Below are 26,268 nucleotides of genomic sequence, written 5' to 3' on the forward strand. Positions count from 1 at the left end.
TCTCGGAATCTCAACTCAGCTCACCTGTGAAACAAGCACCTAATCACTTCTGTCCCAATTGCCTGTGGAATCACGGAGAAAATGGACAGGAAAGTGTTCACCAACCATTACTATTAGAAACTGGCAAGTAATTATTATACTAACATGTTCCAGAATCTCCAGTGAGAACGAAATAAGAGCTACTACCATGTTTGGGCACCTGCTTTGTACCATGCTTTTCTATCTCCATGTCCCAAACCTTACCATATAGTTATTCCCAAATTATTCCCACTTGACATGGAGGGAGCTGAGACTCAGAGAGGGTGAGTAACCCTCCAAAGTTCATTCAGCTATTAAAAGGTGGAGGGGGGATTTGAACTCTCATCTGTCCAGCTTCTAGACCCGCTACACCATTCTGTCTCCAATAAAGAGGAAAGGCGCTAAAATGATACATTAGGGGTTAATGTACAGAGAGAAATATGACAGGGATGATAGCAAAAAACCTAAGGTTTTCTGAGGTAGATTGTTGACTTTTATTTTATTTAATTTTACAATGGGGATGGGTTCTCCTGGTGTTGGTAGAGTTCAGCTGTGGGCGGGAGTGGTAGGGGAGGACCTGTGGCAGTGGGTGCGCTGGTGCGCTGGAGTCCTTTATGTGGAGGGCTGGTGGGAAAGGGTGTCCCTGTGCCCTTTACTCAGTGACTGGTGGAGACATGTGGGCATGGTGAGTGACGAGCCAGGGCTGGGCTTCTAAGAAGAGAAGGCAGGAAAGACAGAACGTGAGGTCCACTTGGGGGCTCCCTTTTATTCCCATGTCAGCAGGGACCAGGCAGGGGAGAGCTGTCCCCAGGAAGTGACAGGCTGAATTACCTCCTGAGATAATAGAAAGATTCAATATTGTCTGAGTGGACGTTCTAACATCTCCATTTGCCGATTGGTGCCACGGTCCCACCTCTCTCCTCTCATTGTCTCTTCCTCCCTCTGAGTTCATGTCTCTTCTTTGACCTTCGTGGCTGCCTTATTTCATATGCACACATTCTCCTCTTTTCCTCCTGTCTCCTCCCTCCTCACCCCTCTGAAGGACCATATCAGCGAATCCCTCAACAGTGCCATATCTAACTTTTTAATTCATTGCATGATTTATTTTTAGCCTGAAACAAGTGTATCCTAAAAATGGAGTTCCTGATGAGACAGAGGCTGGGCAGAGCTATGCGAGGTATCTGGGGCTTGGCTGCCCAGCCTGGCTCTCAGTCTATACACGCATGTGTGTGTGTCTGCCTCCTCTCTCTTCTCCTGAGCCCGTGACTACAGTAGCTAGACCCCAGGAAGTGAAGAGTTCGTTTCAGGGCCCAGGAAGGGCAGGAGAGACGAAGTCAAACTCCCTGCTCCCCACCCCTCCCAACAAGTCCCCGAAGAGTCTCCCCTCCTCTTTCCTGAACTCAGTATTTCCGGGAAAGAAAACCCAAACATTTCCCAGATGAAGAGGGCTCACCTGTTCGTCGTGGGGCTCTACCTGCTGTCCTCCTGCAGGGCAGAAGAGGGGTTAAACTTCCCCACGTACGATGGCAAGGACCGCGTGGTGAGTCTAACTGAGAGGAACTTCAAGCAGATTTTGAAGAAATACGACTTGCTCTGCCTCTACTACCACGAGCCTGTGTCTTCAGATAAAGTTGCGCAGAAACAGTTCCAGCTGAAAGAAATTGTGCTGGAGGTAAGCAGGGGGTGTGTGCTGAGCCTGCGCCCAGGTGAGCCCAGGCTGGCTAGTGGGTGGGTCGTGGGCAGGTGGGCGCAGACAACCTATCCTGAAATCTTGCTGCATTCCAGTCTCGGGAAGATATTCTTGTTGCAAAGCCAGGATGTGTGGACAACCAGGGTGGGCCCAGACTCTGCAAATGGGGCGATGGAGCCCCACACAATGGAGTGTGTCACATAACACGTAGGTCTGACTTAAAGTCAGTCACCGGGTGGTTCTCTTGATTTTTTAAGGGCGATAGTCCCAAGACACTGTTTTTCTGAGAGAATGCTAAAACTATTCTTAAAAAGATTGACTGACACGAATTGCCGGATTATTAGCAGGTTTTATTGTGTGTGCTAATTCCTCAATGGGCTCTCTCAAGTCTCCTGACGCTCCTGGAGGAGCAGGAGTCGTGTCACCTTGCCTCTCTTTGTGGGTCAGGTGGAGAATATCACTCAGCAAAGCTCAGTGATTTCAGTCAGCACGGGTTTCAGTCAACACGACACAGTGTACAGATGTGTGTGTAGCCGCACACTCATTAATGGGAATCTTTTTAAAAAAAAATTTTCCTCCGAAAGTTCTTGGTGTGAGTCTAGGGCAGGTGCTGAAGTCAGTTCTTATTTTATCTGCATTACATGGCCCGTTTGTAAACCTGGCGTCGGGGCCCATTCTCGAGTCCGGTGTGAGTGCCCTCGGAGCTCTTCTGGGCCTCCTCCCAGTGTAGGGTCGTTTACACTCGGGAGCACTCTTGAGTGCCAACAATCCTAGTAGTCACCAAGATCCCTTGTCAGCCTCCAAGCCCAGCCTAGCCCAGCCCAGGCACAAATCTGTGAAAAGGGCTCTTTGAGAATTACAGCAGTGTATTAAGCAGCACCTTCAGAGAGAGAGCTCTGCTTAATCAAAGATTTTCACAGAATTACCATATAAAACCCATGTGGATTTGCATTCCCCAAACAAAAATGACTGTAATAAAATCCAGGAAAACCATCCCAAATACATCAAAATAATTTCAATAATTTAAAAAGCACCTCAGAATCCTAAGTGTCTCCAGGTCATCCTGCAAACACCTATTGTCAGAGGGTTTACAGGGCAGGGTGGTCATTACAGAGAACTCTAGTTGACAAAAAGCTGACCTTTTTTTTTTTTTTTTTTTTTAAGTAACCACCATTACCACTGTATTTTCCATCAGGCTCCATCCTGAGGGCTGAATGGGGAAGTTCAGTTCCCTCTGTGGGTTAGAACCAGAGAGAAAGTTGGGACAGTCCTTAGGTATTTGTAGCAAATACATGGGAAAGTTGTAGGCTGGAAAAAACAGGACATCCAGCATAGCTGCTGCTTAGCCCGTGAAATCCTCATTCACATGCTCGTCTCCATGTCAAACTGCCCTACTCAATTATTGAGAGAGATTTTTAGGAAAGATTTAACTGAAGGCATAAAGATTCTATTGTACGTGCTTATCACTGTCCAGTTAGCCTAGAACTCAAAAAAAAAAAAATGCCAGTGCAGGCAATAACCCCCATTTCTGATTCCCTATTATACTAACACACCACACACACACACACACACACACACACACACACACTCCCCCAAGGATATATTTTCCCCGAAGACTAATTCTGGGCAAAATCATGAGAAGGGACTTTCTTCGGGGCTCACTATCCCGTCAGACACCTTTGATTCAAGAATGCCGGCGGAGACTGTCGAGGGGGAAGTTTGGCACAGGAGGTAGTCGATGGCCCCCAGGGAAGCTGGAGTGGGTGTCACGGGTAGGGAAAGAGCACAGAACTTGCAGTCAGGAGATCTGGTTTTGTTCTATACTATATTATGATAACAATGACCATACCTGCTTGTGAGATGGTTAAATAATGAACATTTATTGAATGCTTACTGTGTGCAGGGACTGTCTTAAGCACTTTGTATATGTTAGCTGGTTTAATCCTTGCACTATTTCTATGGCGTAGGTACAGTTACTATCCCCATTTTGCATACAGGGAAACTGAGGCACGGAGAGGCTAAGTTGCCCAAGGTCACTCAACTAGTACAGGCGAAGGAAGTCTTAGCCCCTGTACTGCTGGAATCAGTGAGACAGTGTACAAGATCTTCTGGACCCTCTGTTCAGGAGCGTTTCAAGAGCCCACAGGCCTGGGGCTGATGATGCCAGATGTCTCACCAACAGGGCTGAGAAGCACACAGCCCTGGGGACACTACAGATGCAAATGTCCAAACCAGGGAGGACACTGGGTGTCTTTAGTGAAGGTGGGGGGGCCTTGGTTGGGATACCTGTCAGGTGCTGCCTATTCCTCAGAATCCAGGACAAAAATGGCTCCAGGAAACCCATGGGTGGGAAGAGAGGACAGATGTGAGCCTGTATGTGTTTTTCACGGTCAAAACAACTTCCCTGAACCCCAAACCCGCATTCAGGAAAATATGCTGCCAGTTCCAGAGAGGCGCTATTGGGGATGGAAGGAGGATGGGACACAGTTCTCAGCAGATGTCTCCAAGGCAGGGAGGTCTCCGCCATGGGCTGACAGCCCAGGGAGAGCTGGGCTCCTTTCCTCTGAGGAGTGTGGACAGGTGGCTCGAGACATTGTTTATTGTAACACACACCGACACCTACATGCACAAATGAAATATTAAAAACATTGACCCCAACCAATGAAATGGATTTCCCTCTCCTATGATGAATTGCCACCCCAAGGTTAAAAAACCTGAGGGATTCTTTGGGGTTAGAAGTTTAGAGATTCGAAGTTCATAACTTGTCACCTAAGGGCTATCCCATTCTGATAAAAATCCGAAGGTACTATGGTATGGTCAGTCACGTGTATTTTGTCTGCTACTCTAAGGGATAACAGTGAAAAGACCCAGAAACAGCCCCATCCACAGGCCAGCAGGTCACTGCCTGACTTAGGGCCTTGGAATTGCATTCAATTAGCCCTACATCTGTCACTTACTGTGGGTTGGGCCTTGGGGTGGATGCTGTGGGAACATGAGACATTCAGGTGGCTCACAGCCTAACATAGAAGAAGACACATAAACAAGAAGCTACAGTGTGATGGGGGCAGTGTAATATCACAGCAACTTACACGGTCCTCTGGGAATATAGAGGAAAGAGGGAGAGCCCCATGCTCTGGGAGATACGCGGAAAGTGTGACAAGCAAGAACTGGTTTGTGAAAATGAGTGGAATTCACCAGGCAAATAAGCAACTGTGGGGGAGGGGACCTCAAGAGCAAAGATTCTGATAGCTCTCAGATATTTTCTCACCCTGCTAGCTTTTCCCTAAAATTCAGTATGAGAGGCTCATTCCTTTAGGGTAAGATTTTTATCCCTACTTAGTCAAGCCCCTTTGGAAGAGGTAGTTCTTGAAAAGGTTGCCAGGCATGTACACCTCCCTCTGACCAAGTGTGAGTTCAGTGTGAGAACAGGGCTTGATAAAGGGAAGAGGTTAAGGGGGAGAATATAAGGCCACTGAAAGCTTAAACTGAAAAGGGGGCTAGGCAAATGACATCTGGAGGCACCAGACTCAAACTTTGCTTTCTATGTAACTGGAGTCTAACTCTGGAGGGCCTCAGAGTTGGGGCACGCTACATAGGTCTACACAGATGGTCTATAAATGCTTGTTGAATGGAGGAATGAAATGTTAGATTGTTGATGTCCCCACGTTCAGCTCTCCCTCTGATCTCCAAGGCTTTGCGGAGTCTGTCTGTCCAGCAACTTCGTCAATACCATTTATTAATTAACCCCTTCCATATTTTCAGCCACCATGCAGTCTCTCTCCCTTTGAGAAGTGCTTCTCCTACCTTAGGAGGAGACGTGTGTTGGAGCTTTCCTTCTAGACTGGAAGTCACCTGAAGGAAACCTGAATCAAAGCAAATTTGGTAACAGGGAAAGTGAAAATAAACAAACAAATGAAATCAAGTACACATGGGCAAGGGCCAATAAGCTGCTTGTGAGTCAAAAACACAGCAGGAGGAATGAAGAGGTCATGTGACCATATTGGGGAAGGATACCCTGATGTCAGAAGGAGTCTGAGCAGGCTGTGCATGGTGTCCCCTTATGAGTTCCCGAGCTCGCAGGAAATGGTGTCATTGTCCTGCCAAACGCCTAATCCAGGTATGGGGAAATCACTTACTTCTTCCTCTTCCCACTCCTGCCTTCACACAGATCTTATCCCTGAGTCCAAGGCCTTTCCTCCACCCCACTCCATGTCTAGGAAACCAGCATTCCGATCAGAAAAAGAAGGAAGGAAATGAACAAAAGTTTTTCCTAGTGAGCGTCACGCTTATGTAGAAACTATTTCATACCACTTCAACATCTCTAGAAGGAAACTAGAAAGGAAACACGCATGGACCTTAGTTTTAGAATCTCTGGGCACTCTATACCACTTTTCCCATTCAAAGCTGATGCTGTTAACTGTGTATGTGTGTTTTGTGGGAGCAACTAAATAGGCCAAACTGCAACAAAAACAGTTGTCCCCCTCCTTAGCCTGGGCTTCACTTTCCGTGGTTTCAGTTACCTGAGGTCAATCGTGGTCCAAAAATATTAAATGGAAAATTCCAGAAGTAAACATTTCATCATTTCTAAATTGCTCATCATTCTGAGTAGCGTGATGAAATCTCGTGCTGTCCCGCTCCATCCCACCCAGACCGTGGATCATCCCTTTGTCCATTGTACCCACATTGTGTATGCTCCCTACAAGTTAGTTACATAGAGCCATCTTGGTTATCAGGTCAACTGCCATGGTATCGCAGTGCTTGGGTTCAAGTAACGCTGATTCTACTTAATAATGGGCCCAAAGCCATTCACATAATTTTTGTTACAATATATTGTTATAATTGTTCTAATTCATTATTACTGTGTTTCCCTGAAAATAAGACCTAGCTGAACAATCAGCTCTCCTGTGTCTTTTGGAGCAAAAATCAATGTAAGATCCAGTACTGTACTATATTATATTGTATTATATTATATTAATTATATTATATTTATTATATTATATAAGACCAGGTCTTAAACTATAGTAAAATAAGACCGGGTCTTATATTAATTTTTGCTCCAAAAGACGCATTAAAGCTGATTGTCCAGCTAGGTCTTATTTTCGGGGAAATATGGTAGTTATTGTTCATCTCTTACTGTGCCTAATTAATAAGTTATACTTTATTATAGGTGTACATGAAAAAATAGTGTATATTACAGGGTTCAGTACTATCCATAGTTTCAGGCATCCACTGGGGTTCTTGGAATGTCTCCCGTGTGGATAAGGGGGGACTACTGTATACATTTATTGGATTAGGAGAAATTATGGGGGATTTTCTTAGGCAGGTTAGTGAGTGTTTTAGAAATGAAAATAAGTATTGTGAATCCCTGAATACAAATATCAATTCATCAAACATTCACTGATCTTAGCAGACTCTCAGTAATCTTAGCATGAATAAATGAATGCAAGAGTCAATGAATAGGCAATGCTTTCCACATTGAGAAAATGTGGATGAATGAGCAATGCTTTCCACATTGTGAACAGTAAAGACTGGTTCATTTGTTTAGGGTGAACGAGGTCCCCTGGACTGGAAGGCAATCTGGGGTCTTGGCACAGATATAGGAATATCATCTCAGTAGTTGCACTCCAGGTGGACCTGTAGCACCTGTTGGTTTTCAACAAGGCCTCAGCTAGGGTGGGAGGTCCATGGCTGCACCTCAGTGTTCCCTCCATTGGGGCCTTCTGCTCTTCCGGCTAAAGGAGGTCCCACTTTAGCTCCCCACCTAAAATCTGCTGTCATCCACACAGAACCTGCCTGGCAGCTTTCTCTCAAGCCCTCTTGGCTATTGAATGGCAGGAGTCCTCATGCAAAAATTATTGGAAATGGCCTGCCTACCAGCAGGCAGGGTTATTGTTATGACCCGTGTTTCAGTGTGGTCAACAGATTATCTTCCAATAATTTTTAGATGATGATTCTAGCACAGATTATTCATTAGGGCCTATGGGGGAGGGAGAGGCTTGTTCCGTCATCTAAGACAGAATCAAAAATCAGAATCCTGTGCAATGTAGGCCTCCGGGCTCTGCTGCTATTTAAATAAATCTCTCGATGCCACTGCTCTCAGTCTGCCAAGGACCTTACGAGACTGAACCCCCTTCCAAAGTCAGGTCTCAGTTTGTTTTTTTTGTATACCAGGGAAAATATCTTTGTCTGGGAGTGACACAACCTCTTCAGACTCTGCAATGTGCCCAGCGTCCCTTTACGAGCGTGGCCATCCTCCTATACCCAGCCCCAGGTGAGGGAGCAGTGCTTGGGAAAAGCAGACACTGGAGGTCAGAGTGCCTGAACTTCAACTTCTCTTATACATACTCTTTGATCCAGGGCAAGTCAGGGATATACATCTCATTTTACTCACCTATAAAATCAACCGTGTCGTTTCTATCTCAGTGAATTAAAAAAATTAAACGAAAGCAGGTGAATAAGAATTCATTGTAAAATTATAAAAAGCCGCACACATATCAGCTATTATTATTGTTATGCGGGTGGCTATTTAGAAAATGAATTGATGTAGAATGCCTAAAGGAGTGCATGAAGTATAGACTGCTTTTCAAATGTTAATTCCCTTCACCTGTCACTGGAAATTTAGAATATGTTCCCAGCCACTTGCTGTAGTTCCCAACTTTGGCTGCTTACTGGAATCATCTAAGGACTTTTTAAAAGGACTGGTGCCTGGGTCTCAGCCCCCCAGATAGTATTTGATTGGCTATGGGGTAAGGGATGATATCCAGATCCTACAGTTTTTAAAAGCTCCCAGGGTTATTCTAATGTGCAGCTGAGTCTGTGGACCACTTGAGCCTTGATGCTCAAAATGTGGCCTCCGGAGCAGGGACCAGGGCATTACCTGGGTGCTTGTTACATTTAAATAGGACCCCCGGACGATTGACAGGAACCTTAAGGTTGGCAAAGCACTGTACCGGGCTCTTGGGCTGGAGAAAATTTCCAGATGACCAGAATCATGTTGCACCTGCTCTGCTTGTGGTCTGTTGACTTTCTGAATGATGTTGGACGTGGCAGCAGACCCCTGACTAGGAGAACGGCTGGCGTGTTAAGTTGGTTCTGGGGCTGCAGGTATTCAGGTCAGCTCTGGGGCTCAGCCAGGCCTCCCAGGGTGGTCGCACTGTCTCCTCACACAGTTGGTGATTAATCCTTTGGACCTCCTCAGAAGGGGAATGATCTGGGCCCATGGGAAGCCTTACCCTCCTAGACAGGTTTCAAGTTGAATTGCCGACTTTTCCAAGGCCAAGTCAGAAGGTGTCTTTCTAAGGAATCTTGGCTCGGGGTCTAGGATTTACCTTTAGACAGAGAGGAAAAGCATCTGTTTGGTTGCTGTGTCGCTTTGCCCTTTCCTCGCAAAGAAATGGCAACACTGAGAACCCTGGAGGTATACAAATATGGAATACTAACATGTGAACATGTGTCACGGGAAACTGTGGGAAAGCTTCCTAGAGCAAACTGGTGCTTTATAAAGTGAAACTAAGTCTTGCAAACACTCAAATGGAAATAGGCATCCTTCGATTTAGTCATCAAATATTCATGCGCTGCTTACTTACAAAATGCAAATGACCTAGCCCCTGATATGTAAGATGCTCTTCGATTGATGATAAGAACTCACTTCCTTTAGTTCCATACTTAAATGTTGCCATATCAAAGAAGTTATCTCCTGAACCTCCCATACAGACCACACTCCCTAAGCTCTCCTGTTATCCTTTCTGCCCTACTCTGTTTTTCCCCATAGCACTTGCACATTGTGTGACACCCCTGTAGGACGTAAAATCCACAGAGGCAAAGACTTCACTCTCTTCATTGCTCTCCCCCAGCACCTAGATCAGCGTCCGACTCGCACTGGGCACTCAACACTGTTTGTTGAATGAATGTTGAATGAACAGAAGAGAAGGAGAAGGGAAATAGCACTTATTACAAACTTACCATATGCCATGCACTTTATGTGCACTTTATATACTCACATGTCATTTTATTTCATTCTTACAACATATTCTCACAGTACGTGCAAAGACAGGACCCTACCAAGTTAAGTAGATATTCCCGAAAGTCACAGAGCTATAAAATGGCAAGAGCATGAGGTAGGATTTCAATTCACATCTATTTGATTCCAAATGTTCCTTCTACTGCTTCAAGGAACAGCTGAACAGGATTGTCTCGTGTTTGTAAGCAGTGCCAACTTACAAGTGTCTTGGGTTTGTATTCTGGATTTTCACCTACACTTGAGAAATGTTTAATTGTAGAGCGGGACTATGTGTTGAACCAAAATGACCAGGATGAGTAAAGGGGCTGCTAATGCTTAGCACCTACGTGGTATTTCACAAATGTTTGCTGGATGGATGAATGGATGGATGGACAGATGGATGGACGAATGGATGAATGGATGGATAAAAAAGGATAAGCAAGGAATTATAGATGCACTGCCTATGTTGGAAATATATTTCTCCTCGATCTCTTTTTTTTTTTTTTTTTTTTCCTCGATCTCTTTTTAAAATTAAATTAAATTTTTTTTTTAAAAGAATTGAGCAGAATAGTAAAAATTTAGGTTGACTCTGTCAGATTCAGGGACCTGTTTGTCATCCTGGCTTAAGCCCACTAATATATGGGTACAACTCATTTTTTTGTTTGTTTGTTTTTTAACCATGGGACTCTCAGTCCAAAATATAGGTTGGTGCAAAAGTAATTGAGGTTTAAACAGTTAAAAACTGCAAAAGCCATAAGTACTTTTGCACCAACCTGATGTATACAACATGAGTAGAAACTTCTGGGCGCCACAAGGCTGACCCTGCCTTCAAACCTATTTGTCTTTGGCAATTGTCCCAGGGGTTGCATTTCTAACCCCCAAGAAAGGACAGCAAAAATGAAGTTTCTGGAGTCAAGTAAATCTACAGATGGTCTGATGTGGGAACGCCATACAGAGAATAGCAACACACGCGGATTAGGGTATTTCTTCCAACTGTTCACTGCCCAAAGATGGGCTTCTCCAAACCCACACCTGCTGCACTCCGAAAAGCCCGATGAGGTCAGGCTTATTTTGGTTTGGCTTTGAGAGCGAATCCTCACACAGAGTCAGTACTCACTCGCAAACTGTGGATCTCCTTGGTGCCCCAGTGCTGGCGAATCTTGGACAAGTTTGCCGCGCACGTCTCAGTAATAAAACGGGTGCTTCGGGTGAGATGGTAAAAAGACAAGAAGGGCTATTGTAAGAGTATGGACTGTTGATGACAGGTAAGTTCTTCCCTCCACATATAGACTATAGGGAAATAGAGGTTTTACAAAATGGTGAATACACTGTTGATGTGGAATGTTTTAGACTATTGCAACCTTCTTCTCTCATTACTGTCATCCCCAAAAGCCCTCAGTAATACTCAGGCCCAAATAAGATGTCTCGTCATCATATCCCTGAGGTAGACCTCCTCTCAAAGTTATAAATATTTAAAGGCAGACGTGAAATGCCACGAAAGTCAACCACTGTAAAATTATTAGAAGGACTATTAGAATGTAAAGCAATGAAACAAAAAGTATAAAAATCAGTTTCAGCATCACATTCAGATTTTTCTTTCAAAGCAGCAGCCCTACGCTTTTGCTATTTGCGCTTCCCCCGTTGGCACAGAGGATTCTTGTATAATTCACAGCTCAGCCTTAGCATCTGAAATGACTTGTTCCACCAAGAAAGCCAGCCCCTCCAAGTACTGAGTCCATCTGAACAAACCTCTGAAGCTCCCTCGTTTATAAACTGGCTGTGGTTTTATTCAGATAAGCTGTTTCTGTTTGGACAGCCACACAGGAAAATGGCCAGTGCGCCATCTTGCAGTGTGCTGGGCTGAGCCGGGCAGGCCAGAGCTGTTTCTGAGTGCCCAGAACCTGTTCCAGGAGTGCCCGCCTGCCTGCTGCCCAGTACTCCATGCCAGGACGTCCTCTCCTCACCATCTGCTGTGTGCCTGGCAAGGAGGTGGGCCAACAGGTACTCCCTCACACGCTCACCTGCCTCTACCTTACAGCAACACACACACAGCCATCCTGGCTCAGGACACGGAACAAATGTGACCTGCTCTGCGTCTCACAGCTGATAAGTAGCAGAGCCAAGATTTGGGCCCACGTCCCTCTGAGGCCCAAGAGTAGGGAGTTGAATGTAATAGATGAGGGCCTGGGCTCTGGAGCCAGAGTATCAGGATTGGAATCCTGGCTGTGTCACCGATTTATTTATAAAGGAAATAAGAGCATCCCCCCAGACTCAAAGGAAAATGTGACTACAATGCAGAAACAGTGAATAGCCCATAATACCGCCTGGCAGCGAAGTTCAACCTACCTGGGTTTGAGACCTTGCACCCTCAAGGATGCCCGAGCCATGTGATCACAGGCAGGTCACTTAACTCCTCCAGGCTGAGCACCTTCCTGTGTAAAATAGAAACCACACTGCCCTCATCACAGAGTTCTTAAGAAAGGAGGTGACATGTACAAAATGACCAGCACAGGTTTCTGGCTCAGTAAAGGGCTGTTCTTGGAATTATTGTGTTGGTGACAACTATAGCTATCTGCTTAGTCTCTATAGTGTTTGTTGTCATTAGCAGAGGTTATCAGAATAAACACTAGGCAGACATTTCATCAAGTTCAGCCAACCAGTAACAGGTTCCTCTCCTGCTTTTTAATGTGCGCAGTGGGGGGACAAATCAGAGACCTCTTCTTCCAGTCATTATTTTTCATTTAGGAGGTCGTCCCATCAGCAGAAACCCCACCTCTGCCATTTTTTCCCCCATGAAGTACATCCACCCATGGAAGTCTTAGTTAGGAAAGGGATGCTGTCTCCCTGGCCCCAGGAATGCAGTGACTCCTTCTACAGACTCTTCTAAGGAAAAGCTGGGGAGGGGGCTACCAGAGAAGGTCGGGGTTGGGGCCGCCAGGCAGCATTTTCACAGGCTCTCAGGCACAGAACTCTGCTGAGAAAAACTGGAAAAGGGAATGGCCTGGCCTGATGTCAGTCAAAGGCATTTTTTTAAAATCCCACTGCGCCAATATTTTTAGTATGAAAAGAAAACAACCTCGCCGCCAGGAATAGCCACCCGCATTCAATCAGTGTAGACATCACTAAATGCCACACAATGAAAGCCTGGGATTAGGTGTTGGGGACGGTGGTAGAACAGTGGTTCTCAGTGTGTGAGCCGGGGACAGCAGCACCAGGGACCTTGTCAGAAATGCCTGTTCATGGTCCCATCCCAGACCTGCTGAGTCCCAAACTCGGGGGTGGGCCCAGCAGTCTGCCTCTTCACAAGGTTTCCCTCCAGGTCACGCTGGTACAGGCTCAGGTTCAAGAAGCGTGGGCTCAGGGTCATGGGGGAGCCTTGCAGTGGACTGACAGGGAACGAACATTCACGAAGCACTTGCACCCATGTCACTCCTGCAGGAATCAGAGCTCACCCTTTCGATTTAAAACTTGAGATCAGGGAGGCTGTGAGCTGCTCAGTCTCACAGCTAATAAGTAGCAGGGCCAGGATGTGGGCCTAGGTCCCTCTGAGGCCCAGGGGTAGGCAGTTAAATGTAATGGATGAGAGCGTGGGCTCTGGAGTCGGAGTGTTTGGGGCTGGACTCCCAGCTGCGTCACGTCAATGCTGTGTGGTCCTGGGCAAGTTGGTGAAACTCTCTGTACCTCCCTTTCCTCATCTGCAAACGTTTACTTCCTGTGGAGAGATTCCATAAGATAATTCAGGGCAGGTGTTGGAGCAGTATCTGGTATGTAATAAACACCTAATAGATGCTAGTTTTATTGTTGCTATTGTTTTTATAGTACTTCTAATGTGATGGAGTGGAAAGAATACACAGCATTGGCCCTTGGGTCTCTCCCGGGGCATTGACGGAGGTGACAGCCCCGAAGTGCCCATTAAAACAATATTAAAACAATCGACAGCCTCCTTGTCCCCAAGGTTCTTTCAGAGGCCACCCAAGCCAATCCTCAGGGGCCCCATTGTTCACCTGAATCTCATAAAATAGCTGTTCCATTTCCTCGCCTGCCTCCTGCCTGGACATATCACGTGCCAACCCCCAGCTATACATAGCTCAGGCCTCATTCGAGGGCAGTGGAAAGTGACAGGAGATTACCGGAGATAAGCGTCAGCTCTCCCAGTTTCAGGGGAGGACACACAGTTGTTGAATTGTTTGACATGTCGCCAGATGGTATCAGGGACAGTGGGTGAGAACAGCCGTTGGGCTCTTGGCTTCCATGGAAAGAGCAGGGTTGCAGCCAGGGTATTTTTAATGGCTGGCCAGAGGGACATTCACTTTGAACAAAGACCTGACGTTTCCCCCCAGTTCCTCAGTCCTCAGATTTTTTTTTTCTTTCTTCAGATTCTTGATCCTGCAGAAGGTAACCTCCTCTTAGCTCCTTTCAATAAGTAACCAGTCCCTTTTCTCTACTTTCCCCACCTTCGCTCTGACCATGAAGCAAATGAATCTTTCTCTTTCTCCATGAAGACTGTTCTTAAGAAGGGGTATAAATGTCACTTTCTTCCTTTCTGTCCCTAAATTGGAGCTGAGAAGTCCTACAAAGGGATGGGCTTGAAGGGACCTGTGTAGACGTAGAGGCCCCTGGCATATTGCAGGTACTATCCTCTGAAGCCCAGGGAGCAGTCTCACAGCCCAGGGAACGTGTCCCCTGGTGCTTCTTTATTAGTTCCCCCCTCCTTTCATGGGCAAACTTCTTGAACAAGTGACCCACACCTGCTCTAACATGTCCTTGCCACCCACTCAACTGCTTAATTCCCAGTGTTCTGGCTTCTGTCCCAGCTCCTCTCTTAAAGGTCACCGGCGACTTACCGGTCCCGAAAGGAGAGACTTCATGGGGGTCCCACCCTATGACACTCTCAAACATTTGATTCGACTACCCATTCCCTGAGCTTCTCTCCTTCTGCGATGTTGGAGTCACTATGTTTCCTGCTTCTCCCACAATCCCCTCTGCCTCCAGGGCAGGCTCCTCTTCCTGCTCTTGCCTCCTCTGAGATGAGACAGCCAGTCCTGACCCTGCGGTTTCCTCATGCTCTCTCCTCCCCGAAGATGTCTCCCACCTTCACGCCTTCACCTTTCACCAGCACAGCTCCACTCAGGACCTCTTCCCTGAGCTCAAGGTTGGCAGCTCCAGCTCTTGGCTGGATTGCATCAAAATCCAGGCTGAGAACATTGCCCTCGTTCTGGCATGCCCTTCTGACATCACTGTTTTGTCCTCCACTCGGTTCCCTGGCTGGAGACCCTGGAATCATCTTGCCTCCTCCTCTCCTTTGGCCTCCCTCCCTTTTCTCTCCAAAGCCACAGGGGGGTTACCAGGTCTCCACTTATCACATCGCCTCACAAGTTACATCTTCTCCATCCACTGCCTCGGTCTGAGACCAGTCATCTCCCCCTCAGACTATGGCATCAGCCTCCTACCTTGTCGCCTCTCCTTTCCACCCTCCTTTCTGTCTATGCCCTAAGATCACCTTCTCCAAACTCAAATTAGTCATATCGCTCTTTTATTCAAAGATATCTTCCGAATCAGAACCGCTAGTCCTAATATTCAGAGTCTTTCACACTCATTTCTTCATTTGCCTTAAACACACTACTCCTTTCAAGTATCCCCAGAGAAGCCCTCTGCTCAAGTAATTCAGCCTGTCCTCCTACACAGCCTGCAAGCAAGCTTTCCAAAGCTTTGCTTATGCCATTTCTTCCTCCTGGGATGCTCTGCTGCTCACCTCTGCCGACCCACACACGCCTCCTCATTCAGGGTCTAGCTGGCTTCCTCTCCTCCAGGCAGTCTCCTCTTGCATTCATCCATTCATTTAAGAAACTAATTTTCAAATTTCTGTTCATTATTCACTAATTAATATTTTGCTGCAAGATAGCAATGTGGGCCCAGTTTTTCTGACTTCTCAAGGAAAGCCAGACATCTCAATTTCCATAGGAAGGTGCTTAATTTAAAATTTTTCACATCACACTTTAAAGGTGATATCTACCACAGGAACATGGCCCCTGAAAAGTGACAATTTAAAGACTGTTTCACCTGTAACGTGGATGTGAAATAGTAATACATTCAGTGTACAAATAAAAAGAAAGTAACAATTGTACTTTTCAGGATGACATTCAGATCAGTAAAAGTAGATTTTCTTGAAACTAAGGAATTGAATGTTCACCCTATGATTTAGGATTTAAGTGATAGGAGAAAAATATAGCAGTGTTTATCACTTTTTCATTTTACAGATGAATTTAGAAATACAACATCTCCATTAATCAATGTAACCGGATGCCTTTAATATCTTCTTGTTATTTTCATTTTATGAAAATATAGTCAATGAAACAAATTTTTCATTGAGATATAATTAACATATAACATTGTGTTCATTGTAGGTGTACAATATAATGATTATTTATAGGAAATGATCACCACAATAAGTATAGTTAACATCTTTCCCCATACATATGAAGGTGGGACAATTAAGTTTGCAAACTCATCCTGGATAAACTGCTACATACCTTGTTGCTGAATATCACTACGGTGTCCTTCCAAGTACTCCCCTTGGGAAGTTATGCACCGACGCCAGTGCCTAGTCCACCCTTCAGAGCAATTCTGGAACTCTTTTTCTGGAATGGCCATCCGAGCTGTCGTCGTATTACCCTTGATGTCCTGAAAGTCATCCAAATGTCTTCCTTTCAAATATATTTCCTTTATCTTCGGGTAAAGAAAGAAGTCATTGGGGGGGCGGATCAGGTGAGTAGGGAGGGTGTTCCAATACAGTTATTTGTTTACCGGCTAAAAACTCCCTCACAGACAGTGCCGTGTGAGCTGGTGCATTGTCGTGATGCAAGAGCCTTGAATTTTGGGGAAAAGTTCAGGTCGTCTAACTTTTTCATGCACTCTTCTCCTCACTTCCAAATAGTAAACTTGGTTAACTGTCCAGTTGGTAAAAACTCATAATAAATAATCCTTCTTATATCAAAAAAGGTTAGCCACACTGTTGCAACAAGTTCATGAAATTAATTGTCAGACTTTGTAGTTACTAAAAAAATTTCTCCTTGTTATGCAAACTGTTTTAGATTCACTCTTTTAGCAACTTCCGAATATATAGTATAGTATTGTTAATATAGTCACCACGCTGTACATTATATCCCCAGGACTTTTTTATCTTATAACTGTAAGTTTTTGTATGTTTTGACCCCCTTCACCCATTACCCTCACCCTCACCCCCTGCTTCTGGCCACCACCAATCTATTCTCTGTAGTTATGAATTCAGTTTTGTTTTTTAGATTCCACACGTAAGTGAGATCATACAGAAGGCAAGGAACCAATATTTTTTGAGATCTCCTCTGCTGAGGTTCTCTACTAGGTACCAGAGAGTATAGGGAGAAAAGAGATAGGGAGGTGGATAGTTGATAGACCAATGATCGTAAGCTAACGTGTACTTACAAACCGAGAAAGAGTTGTGAAGGAAAAGCACAGGTCACTATGGACACGTGTAAAGAGCACCCAGTTCAGACTGGGAGTCAGGCAATGCCTTTTGAGCTGACATTTATGGGTAGACTTCAATGATAGTAGGAGTTGGCGAAGAATGGAGGGAAGGGTCTTGTAGCGAGAGGGAAGGGCACACATTTCCATGTTTAATGCCTTTGTGTGTGAATTAGAGCAAGGCACCCCCTGCAGGCAGCTGCCGCTCATGCCTGGCTTAGGGCTTGGGGACACAGCTGACAAGGTTTCAGGAACTGAAGAAGAGTGTATTAAGAGGCGGAGTGGCCCCAAATGAGGCTGGAGAGGCAGGCGGGTCAAACTGTGCAGGGCCTTGTTGGCCATATTAGGGATTTTAGATTTCATCCTGAGTGCATGGGAATTAAATCCACAGTACGTATCACAGCCCACTGGGATCTGCATGATTTATTTTCCCTGCGTGCACTCTCTCTCCCCGACCCCCTCAAGTCTTCATAGCCTTTATTTTCTACTCCTTTAGCACCTACCTAATTTTCCATTTGTTTCCTCCCTAATGAAACGACAAGGTCCTTGATACAGAAATGTGTCTTATACACTTTTGTTTAGCACAGACCTTGATCAGAGTAGGTCCTCACAGTAGGTTAATAATTACCGTTCTCTTTTCATTCCAATGTATCAGGCTTTGGTATTTTTTGAATTGCACAGATAGGTGCCAATTCCAGCTCTCATAATATTAAGCTCTCATAATAGTAAGAAGGAAATCTAACATTTATTAAGCACTTACTGCATGCCAAGAACTGTGTCAAGCACTTTACGTACTTTATCTCACTTAATCTTCAAAGCAGCCTTATGAAATAGATATTGTTATTGTCCATATTTTACTGTGGAGTCACAACACTTGGGACCAAGCCAGGAATCCAGGCCTCTGATTCCAAGCCCTGTGCTCTTAACCACTGGGCAATACTATCCCTGGTCATTTATTCATTTAAAGATGGGAGCTACTTTGACCCCATCATTACAGAGGTAACAGGGTCACAATCCATACCTACACAATGCAATATTAAAAAAGAGAGAGTAACGGTATACTACGAATGTCCACCTCCTTGCTATTGAATTATGCATATCTCATAGAACTTTCTGATAAAGTTATTTTTCTACTCAAAAGAACTAGCAATGGTCAAAGCAAATCCTAATGTTTCTGGAAAGAATGAGTACTAATGTCCGTGGCTACATATACCAAACAGTAAGAGACAACCCCTTTCTCTAGAGAAGACAATAGGTGAGACCATTTGAGAAGTAACGAACCAACCAACCAACCAAACAAACAAAACCAGCAGAGGAAAGATTATAAGCCGATCTGAGAAAGTTGCAGTCAGATTTGAAAAGAGTATTCCAGTTTTCTAGAATTTAGGAGACATAGTGAATGACTCTAGCTTTTCTCCTTCTCATATCTGTAGCTCCTAATCACTGTAATGGGTAAAAATTGCCTCTTTCTCTTAGGTTCAAATGTCGCTTGAGTTTGAGAAGTACTTGGGCTAGCCCATCCTCTCATGCAAAGTATACTGAGTGTTTCTAAGGAACTATATGAGATACAAAAGAAAAGCACAAAACAGGTTCCTTCTCCTTAGAGAAGAAAGCGTCACTACTGAAGAGACTTAGACACAACTGTCGCGGTTGAGAATTAAGTGTCAGGGTGCTGTGTCTTTATGATGGGCTATTGGAAGTCACAGAAAGGAGGCTGGAGTGAAATATGAGCCTGGAGCTGGGCTTTGCAGCCAAGGGTGGCCAAGGCCGGCAGCAAGCTGAGGGAGAAGTGATACTTGGTTGCAGTAGAGAAAGGAACACATAAGCTGAAGATTTAGGGCCAGCGCAAAGCTGGAGGTGAGATCAAGCCACGTGTGAGAGGCTTGAGAGACAATGCCTGCTGCATCAGCTCTGCAGGGGTCCTGGTCCTGGAGGGAACTGGTCATGTCATAAGTCAGCCCAGAAGATCCCTGGCTTTCATCATAGCCATTCTCCGCCCTCCCTCCGCCCCCGCCCCACGCTGGTCTTACTGTTCTCTCTTGGGTTGCAGCCAGCCCTGCACATCCTTGGCTTAGGCCCATGAAGGGTGTTTGCTGGGGCTGATGGAAGTGATGACAGAACTCAAGTGGGCAGGCTTTGGTCCTAATCATGGTGGGAGGCAAGAGTGATGGGGCACTGCAGGGATTGTGTGTAAGTGTGCCAAGGAAGAGGTGGGCAGGTCTCAGCTAGCATGGGTTCTTGGCCCATCTGTGCGTGTCGCTTCTCTCTATCCATCCATGCTCAGGGCAGTGATTGGCTAGGCTTAGTTAAACAGGAAACCAGGAAAACAGAACTGAGTTTGTCTGCCTCTTCCATCCATATATCTTCAAAAGTCACATATAAATGTCAACCAGGTAACTAGAAGACCAGGCTTTACATGCCTAGGACAGGCACACATTTGCATTTACCTAAAAACCAACAAAAACTGGTGGCATATACCTAGGAGAGGTCAGAGTTAAATTCTGTATTTATTTTTCATAGTTAATTTCTTATATTCTTACTGATATTAATATTTCTCTCGTATGCTGAAGGTAGAGGGGCCAATAGGGCCAGGTATGATCCCATGGGTACAGGTGGAAAATGTCATGCCATATCACTTGTGGATGAGTTGACAACAATTTATAGCAGTGTTTTCCAGAGTGTGGTATGAGATCTGCTGTGTCAGAATCATGGGGTGTGGTAGTGTGGTTTATGAAAATGTAGCTTCCTGAGTTCCACCCCAGCTCTATTCTTTACTTTCTGGTGCTGAGGCTGAGGAAACCCCATTTTAACCAGCACCCCAGGTGATTTTTGTGCAAACTGAAGTTTAGGAACCACTGTCAGAGGCCCATGCTCTAGCAGTGGGAAAACTTACTACTATCACAAAGCCATTAGCTCTTATCATTATAATTTTGAATGACAGACTTAAATACATTAACTTGAATACATTTAAGTTAAAGTTTTGACAGCACAAATAAATAGAACAGAATGGCTTAAACTGAAAACAAAAAAAACTCGTTCAAAAATGACCTTGTCTCATAAATTGAATGCAATAGACCAAAGCCAAATGACTTTGCAGAAAGACTGGCCTGTTTAAACATTGCAGGAAGGCTCAAGATGAGTCAGAACATAAATTCTGATGATGATGTCTTTCATCCTACGCTTCACCTATTCCCAGTCAAACTCCAAGAGAGGAGAGAAAGTTGCATGAGTGGTGAGAGATATCCTTTGTTACCTGGCCCTTCCCCTATAGTCACCAGAGGCACTCCACAGAGCAGCTTTCTGTGCTTCTGCCTTATATCCTTAGCCTTTGTGGAACAGAAGTGTTAGGACCCAGGCAGAAAGAAAGAGAACGGGATCATGTGAGGTGGTCAGGGAGGGAAGAATGAATAGCCAAAGAAAGCCCTCCGAGGAGTTATAACAAGAGAGGAAATCTAAGGGAGAAGCCACAGAGGCTGGGGAAAAGAAAGGGAGACAAAAATAGAGACATGCGAGAAGCAACCATGTAAGGGAAAGTAGAGGGATTTATAGCACAAGTTATGGAGCCAAATAGATCCAGTGTCAATTCACCAAGAAAACAAGATATCCTAAAGGTATATGTTCCAAAGAACAAACATGCAAAATATGTGGAACAAAACCTGATAGAACTGAAAGGAAAAATGAACAAATCACTAAGAGCAAAAACACGGCATAGACCTTCACTCTCACCACTCTTATTCAACGTAGCGCTGGAAGTTCTTGCCAGTGCAGTAGGAAACACAAGGAAATAAAAAGGTGTGCTGCTTATGTGCTAAAAACTACACAGTGCTAATGAAAGAAATCCAAGAAGTTCTAAATGAATGGAGAGGCATACCATGTTCATGAATTGGAAGACTTAGCATAGTATAATAAATATGTCCATTCTCCCCAAGTTGATAGATTTAAAGATTCAATGCCATTCCTATCGAAATCTTAATAAGTTTTTTTTGTAAATACGGACAAGATTATTCTAACGTTTATATAGAACGCAAAGGGAACTATACTAGCTAAAGCAATTTTGAAAAAGAATAATAAAGTAGGAAGAGGTAGTCAACCCACTTCCAAGACTTACTATATGGCTACTGTAATCAAGAGTATGTGTTTTTGGCAGAAGAGAATGAAGAAAGCAGCATATAGACCCACGTAATTATGTAAACTGATCTTTGACAAAGATGAAAAAGCAATTCAATGGAAGGGAGATGGCCTTTTCAACAAATGGTGCTGGAACATTTGGACATCCACTGGCAAAACAAAACACAAATCAAAACACTCAACATAAATCTCACACCTTACAAAAAATTTAACTCAAAGTAGATCAAGGACTTAAATATAAAAGTAAAACTATAAAATTTTAGGAAAAAAATAGAAGATTTCAGTATCTAGGTCTAGGGGAAGAATTCTTAGACTTAACAATAGAAGCACAATTCATTTTTAAAAAACTGACAAACTGGATTTCATCAAAATTAAAATATTTTGTTCTTCCAAAGACCCTATTAAGAATATGAAAAAATGAGCTGCAGAGTGGAAGAAAATTATAAACCACATATTCAACAAAAGGCTAATATTAAAGAACTCTCAAAAATCAACAATCAGAAAAACAATCCACTTAGGAAAGAGATCCAACATGGTGGAGTAGGTAAACACTGTGCCTACTTCCTTCTGTGAACACATTAAAATTACAACTAAATTATAGAACCTGGCGAATCATCTAAAGTTTAGCTGAACAGGAGTTTTATAACTAAGAATATAAAGAAGAAGCCACTTCAAGACTGGTAGGAGAGGCGGAGATGCAAAACGGGCTAGCACCAAACCTCCATGTGGTGGTTGAGAACTGGGAGGAATATCTCGGCTGCAGAGTTCACCCCTGAGGAGCAAGAAACCACAGCTGAAAACCAGTCTCCCCAGCCCAGAGTACTGGAGCCAGAAAAAAGAGACCCCACAACATCTGGCTATGAAAAACAGTGGGGATTCTGACCATCTGGGTGGAACAGAAGGCTTCAGGGAATCCAGACGTCCTCTTAAATAGCCCAAGCACAGACTCTCTCACTCCCGGGTGGTCACCTTGGGCTCCAGCAGAGGAACAGTAACTCAGGGGTTGTCAGAGACATACAGGGGCAGACTGAGGTGTATGGCTTCATAGCAATGGCTGGAGGACCATTTTCTCTATGTGGGGTTCTTCTCCCATGTAGCAGGCAGGCAGGCAGGCACCATCTTTCCTGTGTTAAGCCCTCCCCCACAGACCAAATCTGAAGCTGATTGGTCTGGTGAGCTCTGCTTCCTCCACCCTGCTGACTCACTGGGACCTCACCCAACACCAGAGGCACTTTTCCATGAACAGGCAGCCCCACCCATATTGCACTCTTTCTTGGAAATCTACAAGAGTCCATGGCCACAGGTGGGTAGCTACTGACCTCAGTGTGCTCTGAGACACACTGAGAGCAGCTGTTTTGAGCAGCTCCAGGCTCAGCAATGGCACCAAACCAGAGTCTACATCAACATGTTGACCACAACTCTTCCCACTCCCTGAGACCCCACCTCACTCAACTTGCTTACTGTAAGAGGCTTTATCAGCAGCTGAAACTTAAGGGAGTTGTCAGGGAGCAGTAGGCCTCAGAGTGTCCTGGCATTTTATGGAACTACCCCAGGCCGTCTGGTGGCACACATCCTTGGTTCACAGCATGGCTTCTCCCATGTGCCTCCAGGGTTAACACAGGCAGCAAACAATTGTGGAACGCTTTGTAGCTCCTATCTGGTAGTTCCTGGCCAGGCACAGGCAGTGGGTGACCTAGGCCTGCACTGGAGCCCCTGGCAAGAGGCCCCAGAACCACCATACTTGGAGGTTGGCTCAGAGCACAGCAGAGCATTACCCAGTTAGCCTGACAAGATGCAAACCCAAAGGGCAATCTCAGCAGATACCACAACCCAGTGGGGTGAATCCCACTCAGTGGAATAAGCACCCTGCACAGCAGCCGGTAAGCTGTGGATGTGGCCAAATGCCACAGCCAATCAACCTGATGGCCAATTCCCCCACTGACGTGCCAATAGCAACCAAAGTTCAACTATAACAGGACAGCACACACAACTCACACAAGGGACACTCCTGGAGCACCCGGAGCAGATGACCAGGGAGACTATGCCACTGGACCCCACAGGGCACCTACTACATAAGGCCATCCGGCAAAGACTGGAGGATAAAGCAGATCTACCTCAGACATAGAAACACACAGAGAGGCAGTGAAAATGAGGAAACAAAGAAATACGTCCCAAATGAATGAACAGGAGAAAACTCCAGAAAAAGAACTAATTGAAATGGAGGCAAGCAACCCACTAGAGATGGAGTTGAAAACAATGGTTATAAGTATGCTCAAGGAACTTAATGAGAACTTCAACAAAGAGATAGCAAGCATAAAAAATAAACAACAACAATAACAACAACAACAACGAAAACATAGAAACCATAAAAAAACAACCAGTCAGAAGTGAAGAATACAATAACTGAAATGAAGAATACACTTGAAGGAATCAACAACAGAGTAGATAAAGCAGAGGATCGAATCAGTGCTGAGTGGAGTGTAAGAGAAAGACAGATGCAATGTGGTTTTGCTTATATGTGGAATCTAAAGAAAAAAATAAACAAACAAAACAGAAACAAACTCATAGATACAGAGAACATATTGATGGTTGCCGGATGGGAGGGGGTTTGGGAGTGAGTGAAAAAGGGGAAGGGATTAAGAAGTACAGCTTGGTTGTTACACAGTAGTCATGGGGATGTACGGTACAGCATATGGAATATAGTCAATAATATTGTAACAGCTACGTATGGTGTCACATGGGTACTAGATTTATTGGGGTGATAAGTGGGAGGGGGGTGAAAAAGGTGAAGTGATTAGGAAGTACAGAATGGTAGTTACAAAATAGTCGTGGGGATGTAAAGTAAAGCATGAGAAATATAGTCAATAATATGGTAATAACTATGTATAGTGCCAGGTGGGCACTAGACTCGTAAGGGGGACCACTTCTTAAATTATACAAATGTCTCACCACTATGCTGTACACCTGAACTTGATACAAAATAATATTGAATGTCAACTGTAATTGAAAAATTAAAAAGGGGGGGGGCAAGATAAAGGGACTAAGAGGTCCAAATTTTCAGGTATAAAGCAAGTAAGTCACGGGGATGTAATGTACAGCATGAGGAATATAGTCAATAATATGGTGATAACATAATATGGTGTTAGACGGTTGCTGGATTTATCGGGGTGATTACTTCTTTAGGTATATAACGTTTGAATAACTATGGTGTAGATCTGAAACTAATATAATATCGTATGATTGCTATATTTTAATAAAAATGTTTAAAAAGTAAGTATAATATAAAGAAAAAACTAATGAAAAAGTAGTGGGGGAATTTGTATCACAAACCTTCTAATTGTACATTAAAACTTTAATATAAAATTTTTTTTTAAAATCAAGTTTGAAAAACAAAAATCCCAAAAAATAACAAAAAAAATCCATTTAGGAAATATACAAAAGACATGAAGAGGCGGTTCATGGACGAGAACATACAATGATTAATAATTACATGAAAAAAATATTCAACATCATTAGCCATGAGAAAAATGCAAATTAAAACCATAATGAGATATCACTACACATCTGTTAGTATGGTGGCTGGGGAGGGACTCAGGGCACTTTGTCAGGTATCCATGAGCACCTGAGTACTCTTTGCTTCCTTTCTGAGTCTCCTCTCTCGCAGTTCAAATTGTGGGCAGAGAAGGGCATGTGGTAGTGGATATATTCTTCCAAATCTTGTACCTTTGGTCTGGTCCTCACCTTTTCTCTTCTTGGTTCTCAGCATTCTGCCGAATCATCCTTCTTCTGAAGGGATAAGCATAAAATCCCTTCACTGCTGCTTGAATTGGTCACAGAGTAACAGAACACAAGGAGGAAAACCCTCCTGTCAATATCTCATAATATTGTCTTGTGATAATATTCTTCTACTCACCTTTCCTTTCAGCTTGTGGCCCAGGTCCTGGAACATAAAGATATAGGTTTTGTGATGGTAGATGCCAAGAAAGAAGCCAAGCTTGCCAAGAAACTGGGTGAGTGTGATTTTTTTTCGGATCTATCAGGAAGAAGCAGAAGTGTCTTGCAAAAAAAAAAAGTATAGTTTCATTTATTCTTGCATGGTAGCTGGATCTTATATTTATTTTCATCATTATGATCCTGCATACCTTCATCTTGGATTGTAGAAGAGTTTCATAAAAATAAATCATGACCTGAATTGAAAAGTTTTACAGTAATCATTTAATATATCTTTGTATCAGTGCCTGGAAGAGTGTTTCCTCCTGGAAAAATTGACACTAGAGAGACGAACCTTTATTTTCAGATGCTGGGGTTAAAAAGCCAGCTTCTCTATTTCACTGTCATGGTGATCTCTGAGGGAGATCACATCTCTCCTTCTATCACCTATTATTTTCTTATCTCAGCCAACAAAAATAGCATTCATGGTAGTGACTCTGTGGTCCCAGTGCTTGCTAAATTTAAGACTAAATCCAAGCTGGACATTGTCACCAAGGATGAGAGGGAGGTTTTAGATGAGGTATGCTAAGGTGACTGCCCAGGGAGAGTTGTGATCTCTTTTGTCAACATGTCGTGCTTAAGTGCAAATGTGCTTTAAGATTCTTACACTTCTAATTCCAAAGAGGGAGAAAACAGGTAACTTCTCTGGCTTTCAAACACCCACACACATACACTGACCATTTCAGTCTTTCTGCATGGTCAGTGAAGAATGGCTATTAAAAAAAAAAAATCGCGGGAGGTTATAAAACAGGACCTTTGAAGAAAGGTTAATTGGATTTGGAATAGTAAGCACAGGGGAAAAGAAAATAGTGGTGGTTCAATAAATAGGTTTAGATACATGAAAGTTCATTATCTTCAAGTATTACAAACAACTGTTTTCTATTTTATTTTTTAAAAAACGTGCATTGCCTTTTTTAAGATTTAAATTGTAGGAGACAGTATT

At 44.1% G+C, this 26,268-nt stretch overlaps 1 protein-coding gene across 1 annotated transcript in view; it reads left to right on the forward strand.

Annotated features, from left to right (window-relative positions):
- Window positions 1–1,166: 1,166 nt before the first annotated feature.
- CASQ2 (calsequestrin 2) overlaps window positions 1,167–26,268 on the forward strand; it is a 59,494-nt gene continuing 34,392 nt past the window's right edge. Inside the window, exons 1-2 of the mRNA XM_081025393.1 lie at window positions 1,167–1,690; window positions 25,261–25,345. Of these exons, the coding sequence (XP_080881519.1) occupies window positions 1,457–1,690; window positions 25,261–25,345 (319 nt within the window). The 5' untranslated portion in view covers window positions 1,167–1,456. The remainder of the gene's footprint in view (window positions 1,691–25,260; window positions 25,346–26,268) is intronic.

Source organism: Rhinolophus hipposideros (assembly GCF_964194185.1).
Source record: "Rhinolophus hipposideros genome assembly, chromosome: 19".
NCBI lineage: Eukaryota > Metazoa > Chordata > Mammalia > Chiroptera > Rhinolophidae > Rhinolophus > Rhinolophus hipposideros.